Below are 17,781 nucleotides of genomic sequence, written 5' to 3'. Positions count from 1 at the left end.
CAAACGATTTGGTACACCATTTTTTTTTTATTTTACTTTTTCAAATTCCTTTCGTTTTTATTGACGATGCAAATAACTTAAGTCCATATTTTAACAATTATGTTTGTATGTATGCGAAATCTATCGAATTTACTTAATAAAATATAACACTTTCTTCACGACATACTAGTCATATTGAAATTGAACTACAACTGATTTTTTTCATCTTGTTTTCCTTGCTTGTCTGCCTGTCTATCGATTGCACATAATACCACTACTATCGGAACCACATGCCATACGTTATAGAAAATTTATAATACCATTCAAAATCAATGGGAGAGGAAGAAGGAAAGCTATTTTTGGTTTCATATAAAGACATGTGGTTTAAGTTTATAGGTAGGTGATCGTCGGATAGCGTGGTATTGTTTCTTTTAAATGAATTTTATGTTTGTAATCATTTCTGACCGGCTTAAACTATGTGTTCAAATACTTTTGTAGATTGTCACATGAGGGCATATTTATGTTCTGAGCCTTGCGGAACATGCCATGATCGTTGAAAGTGCGAGCCTTTGCTAACATAGAATCACCTAGAAGTGGTTGAAGCAAGAAAAAAAAAATTAAATAAAGAATTTACAACTTTGAGAAGGAGGTACTTACGATAATTTCTTTCTCGACTACAGGATAGCTTTAGATGATTTATGAAATCTTCCTCAACTGACTCCTCTAGACGTCCCACTGAACCTTGATATTCCGAATAGAAGTTGTCCTTAACATAATAAGGAATCTTCATGGAATTGGTTTCACGCTTTACTGAATATTTACTGCAGGGGAGAGGGGAGATATGGAGAGAAATTATTAGATATCTGCACTTCAATTATTTCCCTGGACTTACTGTGATGGTGTCAAACTATAAATTGGATCCGATATAAAGAATGAGGACATCATAGACAAGCCAATCAACACCAATATGGGCAACAAATTAATTAAGGCAGAAGAAGATGATTGATTCTATAAAGACCACAAATAAATGTGGTAAGGAATAGAAAACAAAAATGAATTGAATTGAAAAAAATTTAAAATGTTAAATATTTCCAATCCTACCTCTCTCTCTTCTCTCTGTTGCTGGCGGCGCCTATTCGTTCTCATGTAGACATTTTGTGGTGGGAAACCCGAACCAAAGAATAAATTGAAAATCTCCTCAGCATTAACTTCATAGCCAAAATCATTTGTTTGGTAAGTGGTACGCATGCCACCAGTACCGCCCCCACCATGACCGCTATGTATATCATTGCTTCCATACAAGTCATATTGTTTCCTTTTTTCCGGATCTGTAAGAACAGCGGCAGCATTGCCAATGGCTTTAAAAGCCTCTACAGCACCAGGTGCTCGATTCTTATCGGGATGCAGTTGTAGAGCGAGTTTTTTATAGGCCTTCTTAATCTCCGAGTCTGTTGAAGTCTTGGTAACACCTAGAATTTCATAATAGTCCTTGCATTTCTTAACTTTGCGCACCGCCTCCAACTGATCCGAAGTATAAGTGGGTTCAGCGCTGCGTGAATCTGAATTTTTTCGCTTACGCACTCCATCGGTATCCTCTTCGCGTTGCGACGATGATGCCGACGAACCAGAATTTGAGGGAAAACTTTTTACTTTAGACAGCAGAGCTAAGGGGAAGAGAAGAAAATGCAGAAAAAATTGTAGCAAAACGAATTTGGGGATGCTATGGAGTAGCTATATAGTAAAAGTAAGGTTAGGAAGGTTAATAGTGAGGTTAGGTTTGAGCGAGGTTGCATTGAAGGCCAAGCCTCTGGTACAAAAGTCCAAAGATAGTGTGCACCGAAGTTCGATGAAATAAAAAGGGAGAAAAATAGAAGAAAAAAATGAAACCAGAATGACGGGAGGCCTAAGACTAGATAAGATAGAAGAAGAGGGTGCAGATTATAAACCATCGCATGCCAATATGAACATAACACCTAAGTCAGCAATCGACTTGTCGCGCTCTCTAAATACAGAAAAGTAATCCCGAAGAAATCCATTTCGGAAATTCCATGATGCCCACAAAATCCCTAATCGTTCTACATTCTATGCTTCCAAGTGGGTTCAATTCTAGTATGTTGGGTATTGTGGTTGTAGTCACATTTGTGTGTGAAAGTGGCGATCCTCGTCAGGATCCTATAGGTGAGAAAACTCAGTCCGGTCTATACGACTGATCGCCGCGGCAAAACGATGCCTATTGGTTATTTGAAGGCGCCAAAAGCTCGCCTTGTCATATTAAAGCAAGAACCTCTCACTGAGATTCTCCAATCCCATGGCAAGTGGTTGTATGTACCGAATTGACCCGGTGAATTCCTTCATCGGCAAGGGCTGCCGCCTCAGAGTAGCACACACTGCTTCTACAACAACAACTGTGATTCTCCACTCGGTTCCGCTGATTGCCCGGACAGCAATTACTGTTACTCCAGATGAAGCATTCCACTATTCGCAACGTATGGACGCCACCGGTAGCTCCCACTTAGGCTTCTCGTTATAACAATGATCGGAGCTCAAAGATCCAGACCGTGTGGCGCTCATGGTTGTCCCGTACCGGGGCCAGGTATTAACATACGCTGTTGTTGTTTTGTTTTCGTTCTAGTAGTGTGTTGTGATTCGTCCTTTTATCTGCTGAGTTCTGTTATGTCTAGATCTAGACATTCTGCAACTAAGTTGGGGTGCATGGACAGTCAGACGGGGCTGAAGGCCCTGGTTGCGGGTCACGTGAGGTTGAGGCTTGTCGGTAGATGAAAGAGCGTTACGGACGTTTGGGGGGTGCTGTCAAATTGTGTTGTCCGGGCCATTAACGGGTGGCAAGGAACGATGCGGCTGAAATGCTAGCCAGGTAACCACATTTGTATGCGGAGGTTGCTATTCTCGTCAAGCTCCATATGTGACCAAGCTTGTTTCGGCCCATAGGATCGATAGCCGCGAGAAAGTTTTGGGGATTGGTTATTTAAAGGTTATTTATAGGTGTGCGGATGTACTCCAGGACGCCTATTGAATTGGAAAAACATCGGTTCAGATTTGGAAATAGCTCGCATATATATTTTCGTCCGATTTGGACTAATACTGCAATAGTATCGTCATTTGTGAACCGATTCCTACAAAATTTGTCACAAGGGATCTCTTATGAGTCTCGACATTACTGTTGGATTTAATAGAGGTCTTTTCAAACGCATGTACCAGCCGATCTTCTCAAAACTTTGCAATACGATTTCTTCTACGACTACCATAAAACCTGCGTATTTTAGGTCGAAATCTGTTTAGATTTGGATTTAGCTCTCGTATATATATTGGACCGATTTGGACTAATATTCCAAAAACGTGGTCATTTGTTAACCGATTCACATGAAATTTGACACAAAGGATTCCCTTAAGAATTCCGACATTGTTTTGTATTGCACTTTTTGCATTGCACCTATAGAGGACGTAATTTTTTATCCGATTAAGCAAACATTTTGTAAAGGGTGATTTTTTTGAGGTTAGGATTTTCATGCATTAGTATTTGACAGATCCCGTGGGATTTCAGACATGGTGTCAAAGAGAAAGATGCTCAGTATGCTTTGACATTTCATCATGAATAGACTTACTAACGAGCAACGCTTGCAAATCATTGAATTTTATTACCAAAATCAGTACAATGATTTCTCTCAAGACTTCCAACCAACTTAATTAACCTTGGTTTTATTTGGTCTATGCATTGATATTGCTTTTCTATATAAATCGACCTCCTTATGTTTGCTTCTTATTTTCGTTTGAAATATAGGTGATGGGAAATTAACGATATTATCGATACTATCGACATTTATTATTAAAACTATCAAAAATATCGAATGTTGCGATTATCGATAGTTTGCCAGCTCTATCAAAAAGTGGGCTGTGCCCGACTTTAGCGCATCCTTACTTGTCTAGTTTTTGCTTTAGTTTTTCTTTGTTTACACTTCTTGTTCCTTGTAACGACGTAGTGTTGTCTATTACGTTTCACCATTAAATGTTCGTATTCGATTCGTTCGCCAATTAATCGATATCAGCTGATTTTAAAAAGGAAAAACACAGGTTATCTGGTGAATGGCCCGGTGGCAATGATCATTTTAAAAGAAATCTGCAGGAATTATTGGAAACAGGCTCTGATATCAGATATCACTTTCGATTCAGAACTAAGAAATGTTGAACAACCGAAATTAACCGCAAAAAAAATTTTTCAGATCTTCTCCAAGGAATGACAATGTCAATATGCATATTTGAAGATGAACATTACAGTTAGAAAAAGCGAGGACGAACACGTCCTGGGTCTTGACACTCAACAGAATCAAGCAGACGAAAGATAGTACACAATAAACTGCTACAACAACAACAACAAAAAGCGAGGATACTTCTCTCATATCAATGAAGTTTACAAAACTTTTTACCTAGGATAAATGTCTCACAATTGTCGCCAGCACCGGGAGGGGATGACCACCGTTGAAGATTTTTCAAATCGCCATGATACAGGCGTTCAGCGTCAATGGCGGACAAGCTTATCTCTAAGCTACGGTAGCCCCTAACTTCATCAAAGATGAGTCAAACAAGATGATTAAACTAAAACAACGCTTTGATCTTTTTTTTTTGAAAAGAAATACCTTTTTTTGTGACACAATCTTTCAAATACCCTTTTTGACCCTTTTCAAAAAAAAAAACACAACGGTAATCCTGATGAGCATGTTGCCAATTCTCCGCGATGACACGGAGAAACCGTACGATTATGGGTGATCGCCTCTTCTCTTTACTGAGCCCTTTCGACACCATTGTCATTATGGACTTCTGTAAGGGCCTGGGTTTTCTAACGAGACAGCCCTCTAGTCGGTGAGACTTTCACTGGTCTCTATGATGGCTTTTCGTTTATCTTTTTGTAAAGGCTTTGTCTCTCTCTTCTCTCTCATTTCATTTCATTCTTATTTTATTTCTTTCTAGGGTCAACCGTATGAAGCTGTTGGCAACTGCGGTTGCTAGGCACGTGTCCTTTAACCTAACCTAAGTTGGGGTTTGTCCAGAGGGATCTGGTCCTATGTCGAGTTGGAATAGCTGACAGGTTACAATCGGGGCACACATCCAATATCAATCAATCCTAGCTCTGTTAGAGTTGCGACGGCATCAGCCGGAAAACAATTGACTTAGAACTACTCTGGTTTGCCTAGAAAGTATAACTTTTTCAGCTCCATTGGGTGGCGATAGATTTTCAAGAACGCAATGTTTCTATAACGCTGATTGTCCGCGACTGCAATTGCAGCTACTCTGTATAGAGCATTCCACAATCCGCAACCTGTGGACGCGTCCAATAGCTCGCAGCTAAGCTTCTCGTGGTAACAATGAATACCACACAATTCGGGGCTCAAACTTCCAGCCTATGTGGTGCTTATAGTTATCCCGTGCCGGGAATGCTGTCTAGAGCCGTTTGAAATGCCACCTGATCTAGATATTCTCTCTTGTCGCGCTTAACATCACGCTCTAGATCCACCCTTATTAATCTGGGCGGTGGATGCCTATCCACAAGACATTTATTGGAATTGTCTCTGCGATAGCAACCCAGTAAATACTGCTTATACAGCATGTAGTTGTGCCTTCGCGTGACTATGATCCTCGTCTCCTGATGGAGGTGGTCCACACGAGAACAATAAGTAGATCTAAATGTTTTCCACTGCCTTTTGCTCGGCTGGCAAGTTCACACCACAATTAAAACACAATTGATTTGTATACAAGAATTGTTTCCCAGCACCCCAAGTGCTGCCGTCAAACGCATTGAGGACCTTGTTTTTACTCCTGACCTTGTCACAAATTTCAGTGGCATGTGCAGATGATCTATAAAAGTTGTCAAATGTGACACCAAGTATTTTGGGATATTTGCTGGTCGGAAATCTTGCGCCTTCGACTTTCACATTCAACACCTTATGTATCTCCGCTGACAAAAGTGTGAACAGCGTAGCTGTTTCTGGCGCTAAAATAAACGGCAAGATCGGGAAATAGTAGCTAAAGTATGTATTCAACAAGATGTTAAAGCCGCAGATTTAAAGAGGTCGAACAGCTCTTGACGAGGAACGATCCTGATTCATCCCGCAACGTTTACCCGAATCCTGCCCGCAAGCGACTTGTCACTTTGTTGATATTTCGTAGTTGGAAAACTTTCAATAGGGATTGGAAGGAGTATCGCCTCAGGCTATTGGCCACTGGCTTATGAAGTTAATTCGGGTTGTATGATTCATATATGCTTGGGCTCAGTATCGGAATCACTATGGCCACCGAAATGCTGGGACTCGTCAATATTGTCAGGTGCCGAATTTAGTTCTTCGTAAGATTTCAGCGCATTGGACGAAATTTTGCACCAAAATGTCTTGAGATAGTATGGAAAATTGGATGATACCGCTAAGTGGGTCAAACTTGAGTTATAGCTCACACATACCTAAGAAGCTTTTTGAGCCCTTTGTGACTTTTTAAATTTTATTGAGATTTTATTGCTTATAAAAATTTGATTAAAGAATATTTTGATTAAAACATATCCTTCATTACGTTCATTCACGATTTTTTTGTCTTATCATAATTTTTGCCTATTCTCGTTTTGCTTTAACAGCAGCCCAATTTCAGTGTCCTAAATGAGAAAGTAGCATACCATGCTTACGAAATCAGGACAGACGCAGGTACTCGTATTCCAATGTGCTGCTTTTCTACAACAGCTGTTTGGTGTTAAACAAACAAAGCGACTAGACCTTCAATTAGAGTTTTGATAACCAACCATTTACAGGCATAAATGATAAAAACAATAAAAACGGTGTGGAATGTTCAGCATTTCTTAAAGCAGGTGGGTAAACTGCAAAAAGGCAATTTGTTTGTGTTTTCCTTTAACATACACATCAACAATAATCTAAGAATTGTAAACACGTAATATGTGCCATTTTGCCTCCCTTATTCCTTTGATAACCTGGAACTTTTGCATGGTTATGCATAATAATACATTTATAATTTGGAATCGTGGACTATGAACGGTGACTATTTAAATTAGGCATTCACAAATATGTACTTCATTGTCCTCACTTTTTTTTTGCTATTGCTTACCTTTAGCCTTTGGTGTGGGAAATAATTTTTCAGCTTTCAACAAGAATTTTTCAGCTTTTTCCAATTTACCCTCCGTAAGGGCTTGCACAGCAATATCGATGCATCGCATCGCCTCATCTTTATTTCCCTCATGAACCGTCATTGTTTTTAATCCGGATATTTGTTTTACACTTAATTATCGTATCTGTTTTGTTAATTAATTAAACATTTGTTACCACCGCTGCAGTATAGAAAGGGGGGATACGTGATGCGCGTAAATTAGTTCAACGACGTCACAACAACGAAAATGTCTCTGCCACTCTCGCAAAAACAACACTGAACGGTAGGTATTTGCAATATTTTTTCTTTATGTTCACCGTAGTCGTCGTCGTCGTCTAATGTAACAAATAGACCCCAATATAAATATGTATTTTTTTTTGTTGGGTCAGGGGTTTCGGGTTAACACGCACAAACGAGATCTTAAAAAATCTGAAGAAATATTAATTTTAAATTTGTCTCTAACAGAAGTGATTATAAAAGCATTTTCCATTACCTCGTCAATTTTTTCCACGAAACACCTGCCAGTAATAGTATTTCTTATCTTTCCTTTTCACTAAAACCACATCATATTATCCCCTGTTATTAGATTTAGATTTATCCCCTTGTTAGAGATGACAAACAGTTTTTTTTTTTAATTTATCGAGAGTTTCCCTATCGAAATCGCTATATTAACTCAAAATCAAGACAAGAGATGAAATAGGAGGTTCTCACTTGAAAATTGATTATCTTTAGTGTTTATTTTTAGTCCCATCCAATGCAAGTCAGATGTTCTAGATAGAATATCAGTGCCAAGTGACACTGGCATGTTATCGTTATCATATAACAACTGATAATAAGAACCAATGACTATGAGCACCACACGGGTTGGCACACTGAGCTTCGATTTGAATTGTGTTCATCGTCATCACACGAGGCTCAGTTGAGAACTACCAGGTGAGTCCATAGGTTGTTGAATCGGAATGCTTGGTATATACCGCAGCTGCAAATACAGTACGGATTATCGGCGATATGGAGTACAGAGTCTCACTGAGAGGCCTATTTGACAAAGCGAGTTATTGGGTGCCTTTAAATAACCAATATCGGTCCTATGGACCAAAACGAGCTTACTCAACAATGGAACTTGACGAAGATCGATGCCTCAGCACACAAAAATGTGGCTACTACATACAAGAATGTGGCAACGATTAATCGTCTTCACTAATTTTTGATGATATTGGCCTTGAACATCCAACGAGTCCGAGTCCGAACGGCGTGCGGCAAAGCGACACCTCTTTTGGAGAGAAGATTTTACATATCACAGTACAGTAGGGGCAAACTACCGCTGAAATTTATTTTTCTAATCGTCTCGCTAGGATTTGAATCCAGGCGCTTAGCGTCATATGGAACGTTTTAACCTCTGCGCTACGGTGGTTCCAAACAAAAATCTGTCATTGTAATACCGCAAAACCTGGCCGGCTGTTAACAACTGTTCGCGTGAGACCACCTTTTTAAATCCGCCTTGATAGTGCACATCACAATTAATCGTTTCTTATTATCTGCTATTGCATGTTATCGATAACTTATAGGTACAACTTTGCACTGATATTTTCTCAGGATCATCTGATTTGCAGTGGATAGGACTTGGAAGCGGGAGAATTCGTAAGAGCGAGCAAAATTGGAAGAGTTTGGTAATTGAGAGCTTGCAAACTTCTACTGTAGGTTTTTTTTTTCTAGAGATTTGGAGGGCTTAATTCAAATAAATAGCAAAAGAGACTAAAAACTGTTCTTCTTTTCAGCAAATTTTTGGTGGAAAAGTACACGAGTATGTGTTCAAATTCAACATGTCATAAGACAAGCACATATAATGTGATAGTACCTTAAATAGTAACCAGCCAGTGGATCTTTGCATTGGTTTTGTCTAGGACATGCATGCAGTGTATTTGTGCTGTACTGTACAATACCAAAAGGCTCTTTCTACTAATAATATTTGGTAGTATACAGTGCAAACTTCAAGTTGACTTCTGTTATCCCCTGATTTCGATGAAAATTCGTTGGCCTGACATTCTGAGAACTTTGCAAACGCAAATTTGTCCATGAACATTCCATTATAAAACAAGTGCAAACCTCTCAAATATCAATAGGTGCTGTTCTATACAATTTTAAGCTCAATGATAGGGGACCTCCTTTTTTAGTCGAGTTTGAACGGCGTACCGCAGGGCGAACCTATGTGGGGAGAAGTATGTAAATTGCTCCTATACATGGCGTAGTACCTCACAAACGTCGCCACCATTAGGAGGGGAAAACCTGGGATCTATAAAGTATAATACGTGTGTGTGTGATTCTATTTTTTTTTTCAATTCAGTAGATCTTTTCAGAATGGTAAATTTCTTTAAGGGACATATTTTCGATAGCGATAAATAATTGAAAGCATGAATTTTGCCAATATCAGTCTGGCATCCATCGTGCTGACTTTGACCAGCATCGATCTGGCACCTCGCCTAGTTTCTAATGTCGTTCGTCGGTCGAGTCTTGTATTTTTTGCGGAATTTCTTGGTTATAAAAAGTGTTAAATATTCCCGAAAATCTGTGAAAATATAATACCCAATCGCGTGCGTCTAGTACATAGGCCAATTTAATTAATTTACTTTTTATCTGGCCGATCGGTGGTCTCTTTAAATGGCCAAATACAAAACGGTGTTGCTCAAGTAAATCCAGACGTAAAACAACAAAAACAACAGCAACGTTGTTTCTTCGTGTATTTGTGTTAGTGCGAAAATGGCGACAGCCTTATAAGAAGAAAATTTAAAATTAATTATTTCGTATGAAACCAATTGATTTTGATTTAAAAAAAAATTACGTATATTTCATGCATGTAGCCCACATATATACGTCGATATTTGAAAGTTCTTAGACAATTCCCAAGTGTAGCTGCCGACCGGATTTTGAGGAATCAAAACACACACGCATAAGGTAAGAGATACGATAACGACGTCGTCGCCGTCGCAATTCCCATTGACTGACTGGCCCCCCACCACAATAAAGTCAAAACAACATACAGGGTTGTAACCGGGATGTAGTAAACAAACTCGTTTTTTTTTCAATGGGCGGTCTGGTTTGTTTGGTCGGAGTTAATATTTTGGGGGGTTTTGGGCTGCAAAGCCTGTATAACGCAAATTAGAGGGACTTTTTCACCTAAAAAGTGTTGCCCATACTGCGGAACTTATTTGAAGTCTAAGAATCCTAAATAACAAAAACGATGTGTCCAATGCTTGCGAAATTGCTGGGTTACTGCAAGGCAGGGGCGTTGATATCTATAAAATTGCTTTCCCATATTAACCGGAATGATAAGGCGTTTCAATAATGGATAGATAAATCGTCAACAAATATGTATCCCTCCCTTTCCTAGGCCACTTTGAAATATTTTTTGTGGTACTCGTGTTTGATTCATAAATTCTATGCTTACATTTATTTAACCACTACTTTTGTTTGATATCTATATTTTCATGGTCTCGGTTTTCCTGGACAACAGCAGTGGGACTCCACCTTTTGGCATGATGGGTATACCGAAATTATCAAATTCAATTTCCACAGGATTTTCATTAATTTTTATATTGAAATTAGTCAAAACATGAGCTAAAGCCACTTTGACAATCAAACGTCCCATGCGCTGAGCTGAAAGAGGGGAAAACAAACATCATTTAGCATGCAGTCTTTTACAAAGCTCAGACTAATTCTTACCTATACAATGCCTGGGACCCTCTCCAAATGGCATAAATGCAGCTTCCTCATAATTTTTGTTTAGATAACGTTCCGGATCATAGCCCAAAGCATTAGGGAAATATTTTTCATCACGATGAATACCAAATAGGGAAATTATTATGGGTGTACCCTTCTTAATGACCAAATCTGTATCTGGTATGGTATAATCCTCAGTGCATTCACGATTCAATACAGGTAGACCCGGATATTTGCGGGCAGTTTCCATAAAACATAAATCTAAAAATTTCATGTCCGTAATGGCGTCATAGGACAGAGAACCATGTTTCTCATATGCCTGTTTAACATCTTCTTGGGCTTTCTGCAATAGCTCGGGGTATTGAGACAATTCATAGAGAGTAAAGGCTATAGTGGCAGATGAAGTTTCAAAGCCAGCCACATAAAATATGAACAATTGAGCTGCTATAAGTTCCATGGAAATGGCAGCCAAGTCATCTATTCAAAGAAAATTTTTATAGTCTCAATTAATAGATATGGGATACTTTTTTTTGACTTTAACCTTTAGTTTTTTTAGCTGCCCACTCGAGGTCATTGTCATCATTGATTTTGCCTGTGTTTCGCAATTGCAGTAACAATTGCAGCATATCTTTGCGCACTATGTTATGCTTGTCACGATGTTCTATGGTTCGCCTCACAAGTTTCTTCATATATTCTGGAGCTGGTTCTCTCCAACCCAAACGTTGAAAGAACTTCTCTAGGCTGGAATAAAAAGGGGGGCAAATTACCAATTACTGGTAGTCAGTTGTTTTTTATTCTTTATGTTAGCTTTGTTTATGCTATTTAGACAAGTGAACTGGGGTTTTTTTTGTCAAAAACTAAGGTCAAGGCAATGCTAAAACCAATGATAACGTCCATACATTGGGAGCTATGTCTACTAGAGATAACTGGAATCCTTAGATTTCCCAAGAAACGTCTTATCACAAATAAGAACTACAACATGACGCACGCGATTAAGAACCCCGTCAGCTAGCCGCTTCACTCGGAGACGTGAGGTCCATTATGTCGCCCTAGAAACAGATAGTACAGAAAATGTAGACAAGAAAGCAATACACCATAGTAAGTTGCAAAAAGCAGGTACGATAAAAAAAAGGTTAGAGTTAGCCAACGTAAAAAAATGTAGGGAACTACCGTCGGGAGCATTGTTCAGACAGTTAACTCAAGCTCTACAGAAATTTAGAATGAAAAAAAATGAAAATGAAATTTGACACAAAGTTTGCTCCACCATCTAAGACTCGTTTTTGTTGTAGATCATCGTTTTCACTAGAAGCTTGGCTGGGAGCTACTGGGCGCGTCCACAGTTTTCGGAGTGCAGTCACGAACAATCAGCGGTATCGAGTGGAGCGTCTCGGTGAAAGGTCGGGCGGCACCAGCTTTTGAATAAATACTGAGTGCCTATGATGCTCGATATGACAAGGCGAGATATTGGCGCCTTTAAATAACCGATGGACTCCATGTGTGCGTGGCGATCAGTTTTTTGGGACGAGCATCCTCACATATAGGAGCTTGACGAGGATCGCCACCTCTACATGCAGCAATAACGACGAATCCCGAAGCCATAATACTACAATCGGCCGCTTATGATACGATCTCTATGTCATCTGAAAGTTGTGGAATAAAAGAGTGGTAGAGGTCTAACAGTCCCGGGTGATATACCCACCTTGGGGAACTCCCTTTCCATTTTACGGGGTTTCCACTTCTTATCCCCGAATTCCACAAACGACTTGCGACCACCCAGATAATTCGTTACACAGCGTTTCAAGGCTGAATGGTGCGACGTGTTGGCGATGTCTTTCTATAGTTTAACATGTCTGTCTGACCGTGTCGAACGTGCCTTCCCATCACATATTCTGGATTAATTAAGACCATGGTTGTTGTTGTAGCAGTGTGTTATACACTGAGGCGGCAGTCTTTGCCGATGAAGGATTTCATCGGGTCAATTCGGTACGTACAACCGGCTGCCATAGTTAATATTATAGTGGGTATGTAGCGCCGTCTCAAAAATCTGAATTTGCAATGATCAGTCAAGACTCCTATCAGCAGTCTGAGGTTATGCTTTTTCAGCTTCGGTGACAGTCCGAGCGGGCAGCTTCATCATTGCCATGGTCTTTATAGTTCGGTAGAGCGAAGACCGCCGCCTGAAAGACGCTACGCATGTCTAGAAGCATATATGTTTCCTTGATTCCAAAAAGCTCAAAGAAGACTCCAGGTGTCCCCAGTTTAGACCCATCCGTGTATACAAAAAGTCCCGAGAAATGCGGGGTACATGCCCAGCGAATGTCTTTCAGGAAAACGAAGTTCAACCCGGGATATACTCGGCCACAGGGCCTTTGCTACTCTGCATCGCACAGCACCAGTATACGCCTCATCTATGCGATCATGGTAGAATGCGCCCATCCTTCACAAAAAATCGCAATGGAAAATGTTCACTGATTCCATGGACCGAGCGGGCTAAATCCAAAAAGATCTCCTAACGTGGTTGAATGTGGTAATTTGCAGACTGGATAAAACATCTCGACACCTGTTTGCTGATTAAATTTGGAAGCGCCATCTTTTTCTATGTGGCCGTGGTGGCCACATTTCTCTGCTGTGACAATTTGTTTTCTATAAATGGCCATATTTGACCTCGTTAGGAGATCTTATTGGACTACTTGCTTACATTACTTGCTAGAGCATCCTGAGTTCTTTCTGCTGACCAAATTTTGAAGAGCCATATTTTTCCTTGTGGGTTGTCAACTTTCTCTCCAGGAGCAAATTTTTTCTGCAAATGACCATATTCGACCTCGTTAGGACATTATTTTTTTTTATAGGGCATCTCGAGACCTGTCAGCTGACCAAATTTGGAAGAGCATCTTATTCCATGTGGCCATGGTGGCCACATTTCTGTGCAGAAGCAATTTTTTTCATAAGTGAACATACTCGACCTCGTTAGGAGATCTTATTGTGCCATTTGGGTGGGCATGGTGGCCTCATTTCTTTCCAGGAGCCAATTTCTTTTTATAAATGGCCATATTCGACCTCATTAGGACATCTTTCTGGACTAATAGCTTTCATGACTGGTTGGAGCATCTCGAGACCTGTCCCCTGACCAAAAATGGAAGGGACTTCTTTTTCCCCGTGGACATGGTGGCCACATTTCCCTGTAGAAGCATTTTTTAACATAAACTCGACCTCGTTAGGAGATCGTATTGGACTAAAATCTTGAATTACTTGTTGGAGCATACTGAGATTTATGCGCTGACCAAATTTGGAAGAGCCATATTTTTCCATGTAGGCGTTTTGGCCACATTTCTTTCCAGGAGCCAATTGCTTTTTATAAAAGGCCATATTCGACCTCGTTAGGAGATCATTCTGTAATAATAGCTTTCTTGACTGGTTGGAGCATCTCGAGACCTGTCCCCTGACATTTCCCTGCAGAAGCAATTTTTTACATAAATGAGAAATGACCTCGTTATGAGATCTCTCTGGACTTATAGCTTTCATGACTGGTTGGAGAATCTCGAAACCTGTCCCCTGACCAAAATTGGAAGGGCTGTCACAATGGGAAGGTTCACTGGTTCCGTGGATCGAGCGAACTATGTCCAAAAAGATCTCCTAACAGGTTCGAATATGGCCACGTGTTTGCAGATCAAACTTTGAAGCGCCATCTTTTTCTATGTCTACATGGTGGCCATATTTCCCTGCAGAAGCCATTTTTTACATAAATGAGCATACTCGACCTCGTTAGGAGATCGTATTAGACTAAAATCTTGAATTTCTTGGTGGAGCATACTAAGACTTGTCCGCCACTGGGTATGGTTGCCACATTTCTTTCCGGGAGCCAATTTCTTTTCATAAATGGTCATATTCGATCTCGTTTGGAGATCTTTTTGGACTAATAAAGGGTGATTTTTTTGAGGTTAGGATTTTCATGCATTAGTATTTGACAGATCACGTGGGATTTCAGACATGGTGTCAAAGAGAAAGATGCTCAGTATGCTTTGACATTTCATCATGAATAGACTTACTAACGAGCAACGCTTGCAAATCATTGAATTTTATTACCAAAATCAGTGTTCGGTTCGAAATGTGTTCATTCACCGTAACGTTGCGTCCAACAGCATCTTTGAAAAAATACGGTCCAATGATTCCACCAGCGTACAAACCACACCAAACAGTGCATTTTTCGGGATGCATGGGCAGTTCTTGAACGGCTTCTGGTTGCTCTTCACTCCAAATGCGGCAATTTTGCTTATTTACGTAGCCATTCAACCAGAAATGAGCCTCATCGCTGAACAAAATTTGTCAAAATTTCGAACCGAACACTGATTTTGGTAATAAAATTCAATGATTTGCAAGCGTTGCTCGTTAGTAAGTCTATTCATGATGAAATGTCAAAGCATACTGAGCATCTTTCTCTTTGACACCATGTCTGAAATCCCACGTGATCTGTCAAATACTAATGCATGAAAATCCTAACCTCAAAAAAATCACCCTTTAGCTTTCATGACTGGTTGGAGTATCTCGAAAATTGGAAGCGCCGTCTTTTTCCCTGTGATCATGGTGACCATTTTTCTCCCCAGTAGCAAATTTGTTTCTATAAATGGCCATATTTGGGGGAAACTTAAAAAAATGCTTTCCCTATAGAAAATTAGTTCATAATCTCACAATGTAGGGGATGTTTGGTCGTTTTTGGTCTTGACTAGTTATACTTGAATTTATCTTCACATACTTTATGATTCCTTGCCACCAAGGAACTCAGTGAAGACTTCTGCCCCTATATCCTCATCCAATTTAAAATCATCCGCGTACCAGAAAGACCCACAACCCAGAGACATCAATAAGAAAGGTCTCCCCTGGTCAATAACTCGTCACGTCTCATATTTACCTGGGATACATATATTGGCATGTTATTCTTAGTTTTCCACGATATGAATTCTCATTGACGTTTTTACTGAGGGCAAAAAATTCATTTTGATTATCCTTAAAGCTATTCACATCCAGACCAAAAATCGAGGAGGCAATAATGTCAATGCCATAGCTGAAGAGAAACAAAATTCAAGGTTATTAGTCCAAAGTGGCTTTTCCATTACACAAAGTGATACTTACGTTACAAACACATGCTTAGCCTCCACAGTTTTGTAAGTGCCATCCTCGGGTAACGTAGTTTTCATATAATCCACCATGCGATGTGAGACCTCATCGATTAGGCCAAACATGCCTCTCAGTTTGCCCGAGGTAAATGATGGAGCCAGCTTGGAGCGCATCGATTTCCATTGTTGACCCTTTAGAAAGTACAGACCACCCGACATGGGATCATGTATTTCATCTACATAAATACCACGATCATGGAAACTATTGAAATCTCTGGTCAATATATTGCGTGCCAAGTGAGCATCGCGTACCATCAACGCTGGGCGATTCAATAGATAAATTCCCACCATCTTGTGTTGAGGTGTGGCAGCATATATATCGTACATGGCTATGCCCACTGACTGTTTCCATGTTCTAATAACCGAATCCAAAGCCCCATAGGGAGTTTTGGCTTTCACATAGGGAAAACCGCGATTATGCCAATAGCTATAACACCATTTAAAATACAGGACGATTGCCGTACAAACGATAATGATCAAATATAGAAACATTTCTGGAGCTTCTCTCAACTCTCATCCAAACCGGCTAAATTCTGGATTAAAACTGATGACATGTCTATACAAAAGCAAATATTTATAGAAATTAATTTGAAAATGTATAGAAATTTCTTATCAATGTATTTCATATATTAGCTAAAAATATAAAAAAAAAAACAAATTTTAAAAAGGAACACCAACACTGAGTTTAATGGCACACCAACATATTCCATAAAACTCACAAAAAACGTTAAAAGCGTGTTTGGAATTCAACACAATTTAATTTCGGACGATTTCGGTGCTGCGAGTTACCAGAGCATTCCCCAAAAGTGTTTACCCAATAGATTTTGGTAAATTAATTCTGAAATGTATGCCGAAAACCAGCTGCTGCACCACAAAAGCACAAACAGCTGCAATAATATAGACGTCTAAATAAAGAAAAAATTAACAAACAATTTTGAAATTTGTTTATGTGAGCAAAGCAATTATGTCATCAGGCTGGTCTGCAATTTATTTTGCACCCTATACACCTTGTGAACCCATTAAGCAGTTCCTTTCATAAGGGCTAAGCATCATAAAGCTAAAGTTGAATAGGCTGGCACTGATTGATATTTATGAACAAGGCTTTCTTTTTCTCTTCGGATCAGTCAGAGTTAGGTTAGGTTAGGTCGAAAAGAGGGTGCAGATATTAATCCGCCCCATGCCACTATGGACATACACTTAAACCAGTAGGCGGCTTGTTGTGCGCTCTAAAAACTATAAAGTAACCTCTAAAAAGAAAATTTTAAGTTAGGAATGCCGTGCTACTTACAAAATCCTTAATTGTTTTCAATAACACTCCCCTAAGTTGGTTCATGTCTGATGTTGTGTCTCCACCTAAGTACCGGTATCTGTTGGACGCGAAAGCCGAGCAATGACAAAAGAAAGGAAATGCTCCAATGTCTCATCATGCCATACACATGATATCACTTGCCGCACCGATTTTACATAAGTGAGCTCGTAGTCCTATGTGTCCCGTTATGATAACAAAAGCTATACTGACCTCCTTCTTGCTACCTTTTAGTAATAGCCTCGTCTTTTCACGATCTGTATCACCCCATAGGATTTTCTCCGTCCTACCCGACCGTTTCGCTGTTTCACAATGTTGCATGCGCATTCGTCGCCCACTCCCTTAACTCGGACTGCGTCGACTCGAAAGGCTTTGGATTAACCAAGTTTAGTGACGGCAGTCCTCTGGCCTTCACTGCCAAATCGTCTGCCCTTTCATTTCCCCTTACCTCGTTAT

General features: G+C 39.8%; 3 protein-coding genes across 3 annotated transcripts in view; 1 reads left to right on the top strand and 2 right to left on the bottom strand.

Annotated features, from left to right (window-relative positions):
- Positions 1-362: 362 nt before the first annotated feature.
- LOC106085927 (dnaJ homolog subfamily B member 12) lies at positions 363-7,742 on the bottom strand. Its single transcript, XM_013250414.2, has 6 exons — positions 7,628-7,742; positions 7,096-7,563; positions 1,081-1,643; positions 872-987; positions 637-800; positions 363-566 (listed from the first exon to the last, which is right to left on the bottom strand). The coding sequence occupies exons 2-6, from the start codon at positions 7,235-7,237 to the stop codon at positions 454-456; spliced, it is 1,098 nt and encodes a 365-aa protein (XP_013105868.1). The 5' UTR covers positions 7,238-7,563; positions 7,628-7,742; the 3' UTR covers positions 363-453.
- A 1,859-nt stretch (positions 7,743-9,601) lies between these two features.
- Positions 9,602-17,781, top strand: part of LOC106085921 (protein roadkill) — a 453,420-nt gene continuing 445,240 nt past the window's right edge. Inside the window, exon 1 of the mRNA XM_013250406.2 lies at positions 9,602-10,083. The gene's annotated coding sequence lies outside the window, so the exon portion shown is untranslated. The remainder of the gene's footprint in view (positions 10,084-17,781) is intronic.
- LOC106085925 (probable cytochrome P450 6d5) lies at positions 10,583-16,886 on the bottom strand. The gene is made up of 6 exons (XM_013250411.2): positions 16,809-16,886; positions 15,976-16,575; positions 15,755-15,907; positions 11,390-11,589; positions 10,852-11,325; positions 10,583-10,785 (listed from the first exon to the last, which is right to left on the bottom strand). Exons 2-6 carry the CDS (start codon positions 16,509-16,511, stop codon positions 10,607-10,609), a joined length of 1,542 nt encoding a protein of 513 aa, XP_013105865.2. The 5' UTR covers positions 16,512-16,575; positions 16,809-16,886; the 3' UTR covers positions 10,583-10,606.

Source organism: Stomoxys calcitrans, chromosome 2, assembly GCF_963082655.1.
Source record: "Stomoxys calcitrans chromosome 2, idStoCalc2.1, whole genome shotgun sequence".
NCBI classification, from domain to species: domain Eukaryota; kingdom Metazoa; phylum Arthropoda; class Insecta; order Diptera; family Muscidae; genus Stomoxys; species Stomoxys calcitrans.
Note: the sequence above shows the minus strand (reverse complement) of the source record. Positions and strands in the feature narration are given on the sequence as shown.